Source organism: Adiantum capillus-veneris, chromosome 2 (genome assembly GCF_014529385.1).
Source record: "Adiantum capillus-veneris isolate H3 chromosome 2, ASM1452938v2, whole genome shotgun sequence".
NCBI lineage: Eukaryota > Viridiplantae > Streptophyta > Polypodiopsida > Polypodiales > Pteridaceae > Adiantum > Adiantum capillus-veneris.
The window spans coordinates 103,684,880-103,701,835 of record NC_140932.1 but is presented as its reverse complement, the minus strand read 5'-3'; the positions used below and the strand labels follow the sequence as shown (position 1 = coordinate 103,701,835).

The 16,956-nt window shown below is 38.6% G+C and overlaps 1 protein-coding gene across 1 annotated transcript in view; it reads right to left on the bottom strand.

Moving 5' to 3' along the window:
* LOC147463308 (uncharacterized) overlaps positions 1-7,288 on the bottom strand; it is a 50,557-nt gene extending 43,269 nt beyond the window's left edge. The window contains exon 1 of the mRNA XM_086496211.1: positions 7,005-7,288. Coding sequence (XP_086352337.1) covers positions 7,005-7,288 — 284 coding nt within the window. The remainder of the gene's footprint in view (positions 1-7,004) is intronic.
* Positions 7,289-16,956: the final 9,668 nt, after the last annotated feature.

Genomic DNA, 16,956 nt, shown 5'->3' with positions numbered 1-16,956 from the left:
AAAAGTGCAGTGTCACAGCCAATGGAGTCAACCTCAATTGCAGGTGATCAAAGCAAAGAAGTTGAAGATAAAGCTCAACCGAAGGATACTACCACAACAAAAGCAATCAATTCAGACACGGATCCTGAGAAGATCAAGTGCAACCATGGTTGGTGAAAACGAAGAAAAGTTGTCAAGTGAAGTAAAGCTAGATTTTCAGTTAGACAAGAACCTTATGTCTTTTCGCACTTGGAAAAGATGTGGCCAACCACTGTTGGAAGATGCTCTCGAAATTGTGAGCATATCTGGAAACAAATGAGCAAAATACTGGGGAATCATTTCCACCACCATTGAAGTAAGTTCACAGATCATCATAGCTCAATTTCATGTGATCACAGCAAAAGATATGCCAGACGACATCATAATGGGAATGCCAATGGCCCAGAAGATGTCAGAGATACAAAATGCAAACATAACGGAGTCATCACAGACAACAAGGAATGAAGACCAGGACTGGTCACCCGCGGACGGATGCCAAAGCAAATCTTATTGAAGATAATTCATCTCCATCAAACAGAACTTCAGAAGAGCTTAAAGAAAATCAAGAAATATCAAGTGCAAATCAAACAGAGAAAAGAGCAACCACGAAAGCTATTGAGAAAAGGATGCCACCTAAGCTAGAAGTTAAGAAGAACGAGGTTGCAGACAATCAGAAAGAAATACACAGTCCAAAGCTCAATCACTCATTGCTAGCAGAATCAGCCGATGCAAGTCAGATTGGAAAACAAAGTCTCAAGTCACCCTCCATAGAGACACAGTTAGATCAATATGAGACAATGACAAAAGTAGGACATAGATCTTCAATAGCACCAACAATGAGAATACCTGTAGTTCTTAGCAGTAGAAAAGGAGCAAGTGTCAGATGCAATGCTCTACTGGATAAAGAAGGAAATTGCAATATGGTTGCAGATAACATTCTGAGAATTCTAGAGACTACTCAGGACAAGCCAAGTAACAAAGAAATCATGGGTAAGTCTACAAGTCAAAAAGAAGTGGTTGCTACCCTTAGCATCCAAAATCACGACGAGCAGGTAAAGTTTCAGGTGAAGCCTTCAAAGGATATTCTTGCAAATGTCATCATTGGACATCAGTGGTTAGACCATCACAAGGCCTACAAAGAAAATAAAATGCTAATACTCTCTTTTCCAAGAGGTAGCCAACAACATTTACACGTACCGTTAATGCTAGATTCAGAGTTGTAGAAGTCACAAGAATCAAAGACAAATCTTGCAGACAAAGGTAAAGCTAAAGTGGATCCTCCACCGACTAGCAAAGAAGGTGATAGCATATGCCTCTACATCAAAGAACCCTCATGGATTAGCTTCTTCAAGCAAGTCAGGCTTTCAAAATGTCAAGTCAATTGCTGACCCAACTGAAACCTCTAAGGAGACACCCAAAAAAGCAAAGATATTTCAGCCAAAGTAATCGGGAAAGCAAAGGAAATTCAAGCAAGTGTTTGTTTAGAGCACTTAAGTCAAAGTCAATGATCCGGTTTGGATTAAAGGCGCGACATTAACACAGAAAGACAAACACATGGGATGGATAGCATCACAGTGGAGCTTAAAAGAACAGGAGTACTATGAAGGTAACAAATAGATATGGGTGCCAAAACCGCAGGTTAGAGCATATGAAGTAACATCAAGACCCTCCCAAGATAGAAGGCCCACAAGATATCAACCTCGACAATATCCTAGGACACCTAAGAAGCAGGTATACAACATAACAACATTGAATGATGTTGAAGTCTACCACAACTCACAAGAGGATACACAAAAAAGAAGGATCTCAAAGAATTTTCCTCTTGGACAAGGATTTTACACAAGTTATGTAAAGATTTGGCTACCAGTCAATCACAAGCCAACTGCAACTACACTAGACCTGCATGAAGATCTCAAGCGCTCAACAGGACCTAGAGCTCAACAAAGTCAACAAAGGAGATACAAAGGTCATCAAGAGATTTGGATTCCTAAGTCTTCCAATTCTCCTAGTCAAAAGCTAAATGCCAATAACCAGCAGAGGCCTACAACAACATCAAGACTCCTATCAACATGCCTAATTGGAAAATCAAACGGATAACGGAGTCTTCACAATCAAAGAAGGACAACCCAACCTACGCGAATGTAGATTCAAAGATGATAAAACAGGTATGGCAAAAGAAACCTTCAATGCCAGCTTGGTCCTTCAGTAATCCTCTTTTTGAGGATTCAAGCTTACTTTTACTTGAAGAAATTATTGTAGTAAGCACAAGAATGTAAAAGTCAAGTCGCCAGGGTGCAAAAAACACTCTTTGACATAGTCAGAGTCGGGTTGATGAGCCATAAAATGAGCAAAGCATTAGTCCCAAAGCTTCAAGTCATATTAAACTCTATGCTAAGAGTTGTAGTTATTACGCTTACGCTCAAGCTGGAATAGTTGAGCATATCTAAAGTCATGTCGCTCATGCTGGATGAGATGAGCATAAGAGTCGAAGTCTATTAACTTACAATTGGTGGAGTGTCGTAGAGTCCAACACTCATGCACAGTGCACACTATCTTCATCAACAAAAACCATTCTTAAAGGGGTGCCAACTTGCAAAGCCATGTCATATACTTTTATAGCTACACCATCTTTCTAAATTACCCCTCAAAATCATTCTTGCACAGCATATTGTTTCCCATGCATTTCTGTGTATGCATAAATAGGATGTCCCATCATTGGACATATGCATTAGACACTCTTTTTTGCTTCCACCTATGCACCTTGAGTAGACTACAACAGGCAAACCAATGTTCCATCATGCTACCCTTTCATATTTGTTGTCTCTTTATGTCCATATCTATCAGAAAATAATCTTCAGTACTTTATTAATATTTCCCATGCTAATAAGTACTCCAATAATGTGCTTATTCCAAAGGCACTTTTTTCCCACTGGGTTTTTTTCCTTTGGTCATCCAGTTTATAGACCCTAATTTAGAACCTCATCATTCTACTTCTCTTGTACATACTTTTCATAAATAAACAGAAGCCTCATCATTATGCTATTACAACGGACAAATGCAGCATCATCTCACAACAGACATATTCGACCAAGAAGATGCTGCAACAAATTGAACCTCATCAACAAATTCAATGACAAAATGAAGACAATCAGGCCATCAACAACCAATCAAAACCTTCCACAGCCTCCACGGACACTTTTCGACAGTGCCCGAGGAGACGGACACTAAAATAGGAAGGGGGGAATGTTAACTGAGTCAACGTGAGTTAACAGAAGTTGCTTAAGACCAAAGACGTACGAATGCACATCGCAGATGAATGCAAAGAAGCAGTAAAGATTGGAGTTACACATTTTCCACGTTTTCCCAGAATGGTCACGTAGTGTAAATTCCCGACTTATTTCAAGCCATTGTAATATTTTAATGTGTTACGGGCTCAATGGGAGTTCCAAGTTGTAAAAAATAGGTCACTTACTGTCCCTAGGTTGCAGATTCAGTAAGTGGTGAGCCCTAAAGGCCTTGGGCGCCCGGACATTGCATATTTTTACCCTAGGTATATAAGGTAGTGTGTAAAAGAAATTAGGGTTCTCAAGCTCATTTGTTGAGAGAACTCTTTGGTGAGAGCTCTTGAGGTGTGTGGCTATGGAGTCCTTGAGCTTCTCCTTGCTCATGAGACTTGATTAACACTCATCAATGATTCATTCTCTCTCACTATGCCTCTCTCATGCTTCTTATGATTGCCTATGATGCTTAGGTTAGCTAGATTTACACTGATTAGTGGTTAATCCCTCTCTAATCTTGTGTGATTGCCCTGTTTTTCTTGTGTGTGAATGTAGGTTTGATTGGAGTGTGGTGCTCGATAGATCTATGTGTGTGTGCTTGTGATTAGTGTGTTTCATGATAGGATTAGTGTTGTGTGCGTCTTGCAATCGGAGTGTGTGTGATTGGGTTGATTAGAGGTGAAGAGAAGTGGATATGGAGATTGCCCTTCATTGTGGCTTAGCTCCTCCATAGGCCGAGAAGCTCACCTTGTGAGTTAACCATTTGTGTTGCCACGATTAGCTCACTAACCGTGTGAGTGTTTCCATGCCCTAGCTGGGTAGCTTATCCCTCCGGATTGATAATTTTGTTGGTCATTGGAGCTATTGCAACGATGGGATCCCCGACAAGTATAGAGTTTGTGCCCATGAAGACTCGGATTTTTGGACATTCCCAAAGTAGGTGCGTGAGGCTTTCATTTGGGTATTTGCATATGACATAGGTACCATCACCTAAGCCTCTTACTTTTTCTTTATCTCTAGTTGGCAGGACTTTCCAAAGGAAGACTTTGTCATGCTCTTCACAATTGGCATTCCAAATGATTCCAACTACTTGGCTCCATTTGCTTGCAGCCCACTGTTTGGACCAAATCTTGTTGAGGTGTTCGATCCAATCCTCTATAGAGAAAAACATTTCATAAATTGTTTTAGTCTTGGGAAAATTAAAATGCCTTTCTCAATGCCACTTCCAAGCTTTCCAATCCAATGGTGTGGAGCAAGGAAGAAGGGTTAGGTTTGAGAATTTTTCAAGTAATCTTCCGATGAGAATCTCCTCCTGGAGTAAAAGATTAATGCACAACTTTAGATGCTCCAAGGATTTCCAATCCCCTTTTTGATAATCCCAAAAAGAAGCCAAGGTGTCAAAGACCTTGTTGTTGAGATTCTTGGATATTTCAATCCAATAAGACAAGATTAGGTAAAGTGGGAAAATCCCAATTCCCAGATTAGACAACTTTCAATATATCATGTACAAGGTGTTGACGTTTGGTACTAGACTAAACATTTGAAAGAAACATTGGCTAGGAAAAATTATGGTTTTGGGTGGTTGCACCATCAAGAGACTAGTACATTGATTTCATTTTCATTGTTGATACTCTATTGTCCTACCTACAAGTTCTCTTAACATGGAAACATTTGTTTGAAGGCCCACAACTTGTTCAAGCTAATGTCAAATGGAGTACCTGAATTTTTAGTTCAAGGTCCACCACTTGTCCAAGTTAGCACCCATTGAGAAATAAAATCCACTTGTGCATGACATCAAAACAACACACACCTCTAATCTAGAAATTCTTCACTTAAGGTACGAGCCATTTATAAATTGTACAGCATATGTCAATTGCAACATAGGAGGGCTAGTTTCAAGGTGCATTTGTCTAGGATAGGCTATGGAGGAATGCAAAGTCCACTTCTTATCTAAGCTACAATTTGTGAAAGGGTAAGCAAACGTGTTTACATAAAAATTTCTCTAAGTACTTCTCCATTGCAACATAGAAGGTTTAATTTGAAGTTCAAGAAATTAGGCTAAAAACATATAGAATGAAATAAATACTATCCACAAGAAAACATTAAATATGTTATTTTATGTTCCTGGAATATTCCACATCATCCTATATGGACTATCATAAAAAATCAAGGTATTCTTTGCATCCAAGTCCTCAAACATCTTCCAAATATTGCTCAAGTTTTTATGATAAACCCTTCTAAATCCTAACATGATGTTTGGATTTTGGCAACACTTGTTACTCATAAAGATCTTGACTTGCTATAATGCTTTGGGAGACATTTTTGTGTGATGTGGGTTGCACTCTTGTTAGGTTATAGCAACTCCATATCCACAACTCAAAGTATTCACCATAGAAATCCAAAAACATTTCTACGTCTAGGCGCACCGCATGATAAACTTCACCTTTTTCCTCCACAAGACGCATGTGTTGAGCCCAAGATGGCATAAAATCTCCATGTTTTGTTTCAATTGTCTTCAAAAGTAGTCATTCAAGGTCCAAAACAAGCACTCTTTTGATATTCTTGACAGCAAGTACCAGGTGACACGGAGGTGATTGATATATATCACAAGGCCTTGGATGAGGTTGGTTGGGTGCTTCAAAACCTTCCTTCAAATCATGCCTACAGATAGTTGACCCACTTTCTTTAGTGATGACTCTGCAATTGAAAAACAAGAAATTTATTATATTTCAAAGAATACAAACAGTTTCTACATTTTCTACACTATGGTATTATTAGATGCCAAAGTCCATCTTCAACTTACTCATTGCTATAAACAAATCCCAATTGAAAATCTTACAAAGCTTCACCATTTCTCCAAGCTGTGCTTATTTGAAGCATGGAGAAAAGTAAGGTCTACCACCTGGCTAGGCTAGTCTCCGCTCTAAATGGGAGAAAAGTAAGATCTACCATAGGTTCAAACTAGGCTTGATGATGAGGGGTATCTTGTTTCAAGGTCTACCACTTGTCCAAGCTAGATTGACCATAGGTCCAAACTATGCTTGATGATGAGGGGTCTCTTGTTTCAAGGTCTACCACTTGTCCAAGCTACACTTCATACAATATAGTGGTGGATATCTAGGCTCGATTGGAAATGGGAGAAAAGGTGCAAGGTCCACCACCTGTCTAACCTCTTAGGCTCTTTCTTAAATTTTTCCCTTCTCACTAAATTGAGGACTTGTGATATGTTTCCCATGAGAGGCTTTACCAAAAGGTCCACCACCTGTCCAAGCTTGCTTCATGGAATATCTAGAAATATTTTGCTGAGATTTGCAGAAGAAACAAAAAGAAAAGTTTGATACCATGCACATGTATATTCAAGTATGAAAAACAAGGTTCAAGTCATAAAAGGTACCTTAAGGGTGTGTTTTATTTAGCCTTAGAAGATTGTTCTCAGCTTTGACCTTGTTTATATATGCCTTTGCAGTGGTTGCCTTCAATGGCCCCTTTGTAGTACATCCCAATTGCATAGCTAGATTGATCAATTGTGGTGCCTTCATGCTTTCAACAAATGTACCTTCCTTTTCCAGTATCTCTTGTATTTGGGCTCGTCTGATGTCATTGTTGTCGGTTTTTTCACTTGCTCGATTGTGTTTGCCTTCAAGGATAGCATCACCTTTGTCATATTTTGCGGGAGTTATCCTTCTTGTAAAGAACACCTTGGTTGACCAAGCATCATTTTTTTGTTTCCAATTCTCTTTGATTTCTTTATATTCACTCTCATTTGTCAAGGTTGGCTGTCCGTAACGATTAGAGGCAATGAAATTCCGCACATCCCTTGTCTCATCCAACTCAAATAAGTAGGGAAGCAACTCCTCCAAGAGCATATTGTCAACCAGTTTTTCACCATCAAATTGGGATGGAAAAATACAATTGTTTGCAGGGGAAATGCATCCCTTGTAAGGAGAGTCATCAATAAGCACTATTCTTCGTGGGTCACATTCATACCCCATGGCAATTTTAGCCAGAGGCTTGAACATTGCCTCAACGGTTGGATTGTTAGGTCTAAATATTTTATTGCTTTGACAAGTGTAGAAACCTTATTGATTTTAAATTGCAAAGAAAGGCAATGTACCTTTTGCTAAGCTCTCTAGTGCTTTAAGAATTTGAAGCACATTGTTCCTAGTAGCCGTCGACCAAATTGCAACATTATACCTATGTAATATAGTCTTCAAGAATTGGATGAACCTGGCCTAAGTATAATATATCTTTTTGGATCTAGTTGCACTGAGTGGTTGTGTGAGGACGGCTGAGGGGAACGTTTCAATAGTAGACCATTTAAGTCCAAAATAATTGTGAGCATGTATTTCTCAACATGTGCACTAGATGAAGTAGCAACAAATGGAAATGGCTCTTGAGCAAACGTTTTAGTCTCTTTTGAAGTAGGTTGTTGTTGGGGGTCCCATCATTGCAATAGCTCCAATGACCAACAAAATTATCAATCCGGAGGGATGAGCTACCCGGCTAGGGCATGGAAACACTCACACGGTAAGTGAGCTAATCGTGGCAACCCAAATGGTTAACTCTATGAGGTGAGCTTCTTGGCCTATGGAGGAGCTAAGCCGCAATGAAGGGCAATCTCCATATCCACTTCTCTTCACCTCTAATCAACCCAATCACACACACTACAATTGCAGGACGCACACAACACTAATCCTATCATGCAACACACTAATCGCAAGCACACACACATAGATCTATCGAGCACCACACTCCAATCAAACCTACATGCACACACAAGCAAAAGAGGGCAATCACACAAGATTAGAGAGGGATTAACCACTAATTAGTTAAGATCTAGTTAATCTAAGCATCATAGGCAATCATAAGAAGTAAGAGAGAGGCATAGTGAGAGAGAATGAATCATTGATTAGTGTTAATCAAATCTCATGAGCAAGGAGAAGCTCAAGGACTCCATAGCCACACACCTCAAGAGCTCTCACCAAAGAGTGCTCTCAACAAATGCGCTTGAGAACCCTAATTTATTTTACATACTGCCTTATATACCTAGGTTAAAAATATGCAATGTTCGGGCGCCCAAGGCCTTTAGGACTCACCACTTACTGAATTTGCAACCTAGGCACAATAAGTGACCTATTCTTTACAACTTGGAACTCCCATTGAGCCCGTAACGCATTAAAAGGTTACAATGGCTTGCAATAAATCGGGAATTTACAACGTGACCATTTTGGGAAAACGTGGAAAATGTGTAACTCCAATATTTACTGCTTCTTCATGTTGATCTTAAATGTGCATCCATACGTCTTCGGTCTTAAGCAGCTTTCGTTAATTGACGGTGAATCAGTTAACATTCCCACTTCCTATTTTAGTGACCGTCCTTGGGCACTGTTGAAAGGTGTTTGTGGAGGCAAGGGAAGGTTTTTGATTGGTTGTTGATGGGCTGATTGTCTTCATTTGTCGTTGGATGTTTTGATGAGTTTCAATTTGTTGCATCATCTTCATTGGTCCAAAGTTGTTTCATGTGAGAGATGATGTTGCATTTGTCCGTTGTAATAACATAATGAGGAGGCTTCTATTTACTTATGAAAAGTATGTACAAGGGAAGTAGAATGATGAGGTTCTAAATTAGGGTCTAATACCTAGATGATCAAAGGGAAAAAACCCAGTGGGAAAAAAGTGCCTTTGGGATTTGTGCATTATTGGAGTACTTATTAGCATGGGAAATATTAATAAAGTAAAGGGATTATTCGCTGATAGATATGGAATTAAAAGGAAGCAAATATGAGAGGATATCATGATGGAACATTGGTTTGCCTGTTGTAGTCCACTCAAGGTGCATAGGTGGAAGCAAAAAAGAGTGTCTAATGCATATGTCCAATGGTGGGACATCCTATTTATGCATACACAAAAATGCATGGAAAACAATATGCTGTGCAAGAATGATTTTGAGGGGTTATTCAAAAAGATGGTGTATCTATAAAATCATTTGACATGGATTTGCAAGCTGGCACCCCTTTAAGAATGGTTTTCGTTGACGAGGATATGTGCTCTCATCTTACTGTGCATTCTGCGTGAGTGTTGGGCTCCACGACTCTCCACCAATTGTAAGTTAATAGACTTCAAGTCTTATGCTTGTCTCATTTAGCATGAGCAACATGACTTTAGATATGCTCAACTCTTCCAGCTTGAGCGTAAGCCTAATAAATACGACTTTTAGCACATAGTTTAATATGACTTGAAGCTTTGGGACTAATGCTTTGCTCATTTTATGGCTCAACAGCCCGACTCTAACTATGCCAAAGAGTGTTTTTTGCACCCTGGTGACTTGAATTTTTACATTCTTGTGCTTACTACAAATATCTCTTCAGTTAAAAGTAATCTTGAATCCTCAAAAAGAGGATTAGTGAAGGACCAAGTTGGCATTGAAGGTTTCTTTTGCCATACCTGTTTTATCATCTTCGAACCTGCATTCCCATTGGTTGGCTTGTCCTTCTTTGACTTTGAAGACTCCATTATCTGTTTGATTTTCCGATTAGACATGTTGTAAGAAGTCTTTGATGTTATTGTAGGCCTCTGTTGATCGTTGACATTTGACTTTTGACTAGGAGCATTAGAAGACTTAGGAATCCAAATCTCTTGATGACCTTTGTATCTCCATTGTTGACTTTGCTTCGTTCTAGGTCTTGTTGAGTTCTTGAGATCTTCATGCAGGTCTAGTGTAGTTGCAGCTGGCTTTTGGTTGACTGGTAGCCAAATCTTTGTATAGCCTGTGTAGAATCCTTTCCAAGAGGAACATTCTTTGAGATTCGTCTTTGTTCCATATCCTCTTGAAAGTTGTGGTAGACTTTAGCATCTTTCAATGTTGCTTTTTTGTATACCTTCTGCTTAGGTATCCTAGGACATTGTCAAGGTTGATACCTTGTGGGCCTTCTTTCTTGGGAGGGACTTGAAGTTACTTTATATGCCCTAACCTGCGGTTTTGGTACCCATATCTGTCTATTACCTCCATAGTACTCTTATTCTTTTAAGCTCCATTGTGATGCTATCCATCCCATGTGTTTGTATTTGTGTGTTGATTTCTTGTCTTTAATCCAAACTGGATCATTGACTTTGACTAGATTGCTCTGAACAAACACTTGCTTGAATTTCCTTTGCTTTCTTGAGTAATTGCTGAAATATCTTTGCTTTTCTGGGTTTCTTCTTAGAGGTTTCAGTTGAGTCGGCAATTGACTTGAAGTTTTGAAAGCCTGAGTTTCTTGAAGAAGCTGATCCATAAGGTTTCTTTGATGTAGAGGCATATGCTCTCACATCTTCTTTGCTAATCGATGGAGGGTCCACTTTGGCCTTACCTTTGTCTGCAAGATTTTTCTTCTTTACCTCTGGTCTCAGTGGCATTCTATGCTCAATAGCTTCCGTGGTTTCTCTTTGCTCTATTTGATCTGCACTTGATATTGCCTGATTTTCTTTAAGCTCTTTTTGAAGTTTTGTTCGATGGGGATGAATCATCTTCCATAAGATCTGCTTTGATATCAGTCTCCATTCTAATTGTGCTTGAGGACTTTGTGCTGTCATCCGCGAGTGACCATCTTCATTCTTTGTTTTCTGTGATGACTCCGTCATGTTTGAATTTTGTATCTTTGACATCTTCTGGGCCATTGGCATTCCTAATATGATGTCGTGTAGCATATCTTTTGTTGTGATCACATAGAATTGAGCTGTGATGATTTGTGAACTTACTTCAATGGTGGTGGAGATGATTCCCCAACATTTTGCTCGTTTGTTTCCAGATATGCTCACAAATTCAAGAGCATCTTCCAGCTGTGGTTGACCACATCTTTTCCAAGTGCGAAAAGATATGAGGTTCTTGTCTAACTAAAAATCTAGCTTTACTTCTCTTGACAGCTTTTCTTCATTTTCACCAACAATGTTGCACTTGATCTTCTCATGATTTGTGTCTGAACTGACTAATTTTGTTGTGGTGGTGTCCTTTGGTTGAGATTTATCTAAATTTTCTTTGCTTTGATCACCTGCTTCCGTTGATGTTGGCTCATTTTGCTGTAATATTGCACCTTTTTGCAACTGTTGAGCACTGTCCTCCTACATCTGGGTAACCCTTGTTCTTAGAAGATCCATTGTACTTTCTGGTAGAATCTATCTCTTCAGAGGAGATTTTGGTGGTGAACTTTGTGTAGCTTTCTTGAGTTTACCTCCCATTGACTTTGACTTTTATTTCACCTATTTTGGTAGCTTGAGGCTTTGCATCATCTTCAGATAGTCTTTGACTTCACTCGGTCCATCCGTATGGGTTTGTACAAGGTCATGATCTTCCTGATATTTGTTACCATGTGCATCTTGATATGCATATGTAAGCTTGGTTACATGTAACTGTTTGAACACTATGGGATTTGTTGGCTTTTGACTCTCACTTGTGGAGATCAGCTGAAACTTTTGTCCCTGATAATCTTCATATAAGCATTTGTCTGTACATTCTGATGGAATTTGGGTCAATTTGAAACTTCCAACAACCATATGATCTTTCAGTGGTTTTTGCTTTGAAGGGGTCTGTTGGCTAGAAGCTCTAGGGCTTCTAAGTGGTGTAGCATTTCCTGGTACATGAGTTGAGCTTGATGGATTTACAGCTCCCCCCTTCCTAGGGTGATCCCTATAGCCTGCTTCATTGTAAGAGTTCCAAACTGTTTGGCTCTGGTTTAATCTCACCTTTGGGGACTATGAAGGTACACTTTGGGTAGCGTTGTTGATGTTTGGCATTTATAAGCCTTCTGCATAGTTTCCTATGTATCTCCTTGAAACATGACAAATTATTCCCCAAGTCAAGCCGTAGATACCATTATCTTTGCCCTGATATTGTTTATCCCATGGGTCTCCTATGATATGGGCTTCTGTGGTTTCAGGACCCAAGGCATCATAGATGCTAGACTCTCGTTTATATCTACGATTGTTTTGGTCAAAGTATATGTTCGTTTGGTCACAACATCGAAGTTTGATTTTTGATGGAGGAGAGTTTGGCTCTGAACAGATTTCTGGGTTCATTCAGATTATATCCTTCAACTCTAGAGAGGATGGCTATAATAGATTCTTTCCTCTGAAATAAACCATCCTTTCTGATCTATCATTGGACGCACTTCTATGAGCTGGTATGTGGGTCGTTCAAACACTGGTTGATCCTTTTTGTACAGTTTTCCTTTTTGGTTTACATAGTGTGCATATGGATTATGGGCACCATACAAAGCTAACATCATTCTATTTGATGTGTCCCTTAGGCTCATGAATGATTGCACACTTGTGTCAGTGAATGAAAAATCATATGCAAGCCTAACAGTCTTTTCAAACTTTGGTGATATTTAGACACCTTTACTAAATTCATGCAAGAATTTGTTGTTCAAAGAATCAATTTTAAGCTTTTCAGGTGTCTGTGCATCTTTATGCTCATTTTGAACTTGCATTGTTTTTAGTGGTGCTTATAATGGTAATGTAGAATCATATGATTGCATTAAAAATGACGAGTTAAATGCACTTACATTGAGATTCTCATTTCCAATTTTATATGTACCTTGCTTGGCAGTTGATATATCCCTGTTGTCTGGATTTCTTGGACAATCTTCAGAAAAGTGTCCACCTTTTCGTCCACAATCTGAGCAATACTCCATGACTGGTGGTATTTCATTTGATTCTGCCATATCAAGCTCTAGCTAAGGAGTTTCCATTTTTGTGCTTGCCAAGTTGTCGGCATCTTCTTTTAGAACACTAAGAATCAAGCTATAGACTTCTCCATCTAGACCTTTGTACAATCTTTGGCTTGGTTCCCCAATTAGACTGGCTTCTATTGGTTGATATGTTGGATCTTGTAATTCTAGTCCTCACTATAGATCTGACCACTGTAGTCCATGTACAATGATCCTGATTGCATATGCATTGGCTGTATGTTTTACTGGCTTGTGAAGATTTTGTGGAAGAACACTTGGGTTGATTTTTTGAACCTCTATGTGCACTCATCTTTAAGTTTGCAATACTTGGATCCACTAAAGTTTGTGAACATTTGGGAGTTCTCTGAATTTTTCTTTACCCTGATCAATAGAATCTTGGCTCCTGTGTTGCTTTTACTGCTCACCAAGTATCTATGACCTTTTGAATCTGTGTACAAGACTTTGTCTCCATTGTAGCCATAAAGCTGTAAAATCTGCTCTGTTGCAATTGTGCATGTGTTGCCATTGCTGCTAACTTGCTCTACTGTACTTAAACTATTGGTTCGATTTGAGTCCATATTGAGTCAATCTAAAAACAATTAGCAGATTCTGGTATTGATTAGCAAAATTTCTACTGCTTGAACTAGATTAATCTGCAATTGTGTGTGAGTTGTGCTCTTGTTTGTCCAATTGAAAGCTAATTGTCAATGCAATATAAATCTATCGAGCACCACACTCCAATCAAACCTACATATGCACACAAGAAAAAAAGGGAAATCACACAAGATTAGAGAGGGATTAACCACTAACTAGTTAAGATCTAGTTAATCTAAGCATCATAGGAAATCATAAGAAGTAAGAGAGAGGCATAGTGAGAGATAATGAATCATTGATTAGTGTTAATCAAGTCTCATGATCAAGGAGAAGCTCAAGGACTCCATAGCCACACACCTCAAGAGCTCTCACCAAAGAGTACTCTCAACAAATGACTTGAGAACCCTAATTTATTTTACACAATGCCTTATATACCTAGGTTAAAAATATGCAATGTTCGAGTGCCCAAGGCCTTGAGGGGAATGTTAGCAGTGGCTAACACAGGCTACACCAATTATGCACCAAGCTGTGGATGTGCTATAGTGCATAATATTTCCTTTTCATTGTATAGGGCCTTGGGATCATTTAGGAGTTGCCAAGTTGTATAAGTCTAGGCTAAAGAGCTCAACTTTATCCCATAGTTGAAGGGTTTGAGACCCAAAGCTATAAAAGAGCCCTATGCTTAATGAGAAGTAATTCTTGGGTGAGTTCTCCTCTTTGTAGAGTGGATGATCATGAGGCTCATGGGCTTTCTATGCCCATGTAGCTCTTGATTTCTAATAATCAATTACACTTTATTTATTATTAGTCTTTTTGGTTTGATTATGTGGAGTGAGATTATATTAGTGTGATGGTAGATCTCCTAATCCCTTTTTTGAGTTAATCTATTCTATCCACACTATTGGCCATGGTGTGTGAGGGCTATGCCTTCCTTCTCTTCATCTCTCTTTACAAGGTGTGCGGTTAGTGTGTGTGCATACGTAGTCACATTGAGAGGTTGTGCCGGAATGGACACACTAATGCAGAGTAGGTATGTTAATTGCATTCTTGTGTAGTTGTGTGATTAAGAGTTGTGAATAGGGTGATTGATGTGAGAGGTTAATTTCAACCACATGATTGTGTGCAAGTGATTAGTAAGTAGGAATGTGTGGTTGATTAGAGGAATCCCTTTCCATGGCTTCTCTCTATGATGAGTAGAAGGATTCCTTGAATCCTCTATGTCTATACATCCTAGGCTCGTGCTTCCATGCCCTAGTCGGGTTGCCGATCCACGATTTGACAATTTTGTTGGTTGCGATTAGGTCGTGCTACAGTTCCTCCCTACATTTGGCGCGGTTGCCGAGTATCGTAACTTAAGCTAGTGAGTTTAGGATGTGTAGAATAGAGTAATTTCATTACTAATTTTGTTGGTTTTTGAGTGTGTGACTCAATTTTTGGTTTGATTTGATGATGTTTGTGTAAGAAATTGATGCTTATGTTGAGTTATGAATACCCCAAACCCCCAATTTCACTAATTTCATGCTAACCTTTGCTAATTCGCTTCTTTCCATGCTAATTTTACTAATTTCGTGCTAATTTCTACTAATTTTGACTAACCTTGCTAACGTAAACACTAACATTTAAAGTGTAAAGTATGTGAAATACCCTTCCAAGAGGTGGAATCATCACTCTAATCAAGTTATAATTATACCAATTTATGCCCAATTTGATAATTTGGGTGTTTGATTTTGACCTATAATTGTACCAATTTATGCCTAATTTGATGATTTGGGTGTTTGATTTTGACCTATAAATGGTCAATTTTGGAGCCGATTTGATGGTGCACACACTTGTCTGTGCAATGATGCGACTTTGCGTGGAGCAAAGGAATAGCTTGGAGTGTAATTACAATGTAAGTGCACTCACTTGTTATGTCAATTTTTGATTGATCAATGTGATTCAATTTGCTAATCATTTGCTAAAATTAAGTGTGTAACACAAATTGACCTACACGTTGCACCTAATTTGATACACTTGGAATGAAATTGATAGTCAAATTGTGACCAATGAACTTTGTGTGTATCCAAATAATGCTTAATTCTCATCAAGAATTCATGTGTGTGCATAAAAATCATTGTGTGTGTGCATGCACCAAAGAGGGAAAAAACATTGTCAAACATTTCAAGTGTGTGTGCACCTAATCTTGAATGTGTGCATACATAAAAATTGATGGAATTGATGATACATGAGTATGCAATCATGTAAATGATGTGTATGTTAGGCATTGAAATGCCACTTGATTTTCAATGATTGATGGTCAATTAGGACACCTAAATGGGTTTTTGTGAAATGATCATGAAAAGTATGTGCAATCATTAGGTTAAGCCTAAATTCATTGCCAATTGAGCCAAATTTGAATTTTTGTGCTTAATTTTTGAGTGTGTGCATTGCTTGATTGGGTCAAAATAGTGTTAATTTTTAGAAATTGAGCATGCATGGATTCACTTATGCTTGATTGAATTTACAATTTGTGCATTGCAATGTGGAATTGATGTAATTTTTGCATAAAATTTTGGCCTAAATTTGGGTGTGTGTGCCTACTCAATGGCATGTACAATCCAATTTGTGAATGAATAATTGGTATTTTTTACCAATTATGATGATTAATTTGGCCAAATAGCTACTGTGTGTGCCTAGGCAATGGCATGATCAATCCAATGAGGAATGAATGATTGGTTCCATCACCAATTATGATGATTAAAAGACCTAAAAAAATGTGGTGTGTATGATTGATTGACTAGGGATGGCTCAATTGATCAACCATTGGGGATGATTTGATAAAGATTACCGTTGCCTTGTATGAAAAGTGTATATAGACTTACAAACCAAATCCAATTGGATTTGAATGATTGAGAATTGGGAAATAAGCAATAGAAGGTTTAAATTCCAATTCATTGCAATCATCAAATTGAAGCAATACAAAAGAGATGTTGAATGGTGATGTGCATGAAATGTTGGACCTAATTTTTCAATATGTGTAAAAATTTGAGATCAATTGCACCTTGCTTGGAACCTAATTTAATTGTAACTTGAGCTTGGCATTGTGAACATTTTACACTCAAGTCCACGTGTGTAGATATGCAAGCTTAATGACTTTTTGATCGGGTTTGGGAATTGGAATTGAGCAATAAGATAATCAAGGGTAGAATTGAGCATTGTGTGCATGACTGGATTGAATTAAAAGCCTTGATTTGTCTATGACAATATATTGTGATGATTTTGGAGGGGGATAATAATGAACTAGCCCCATCATTGGGAAGTTAGCTGGACAAGGGCATATGATTCTTTTGAATGGAACCTTTGTACACCTTACTAAGCGCTTG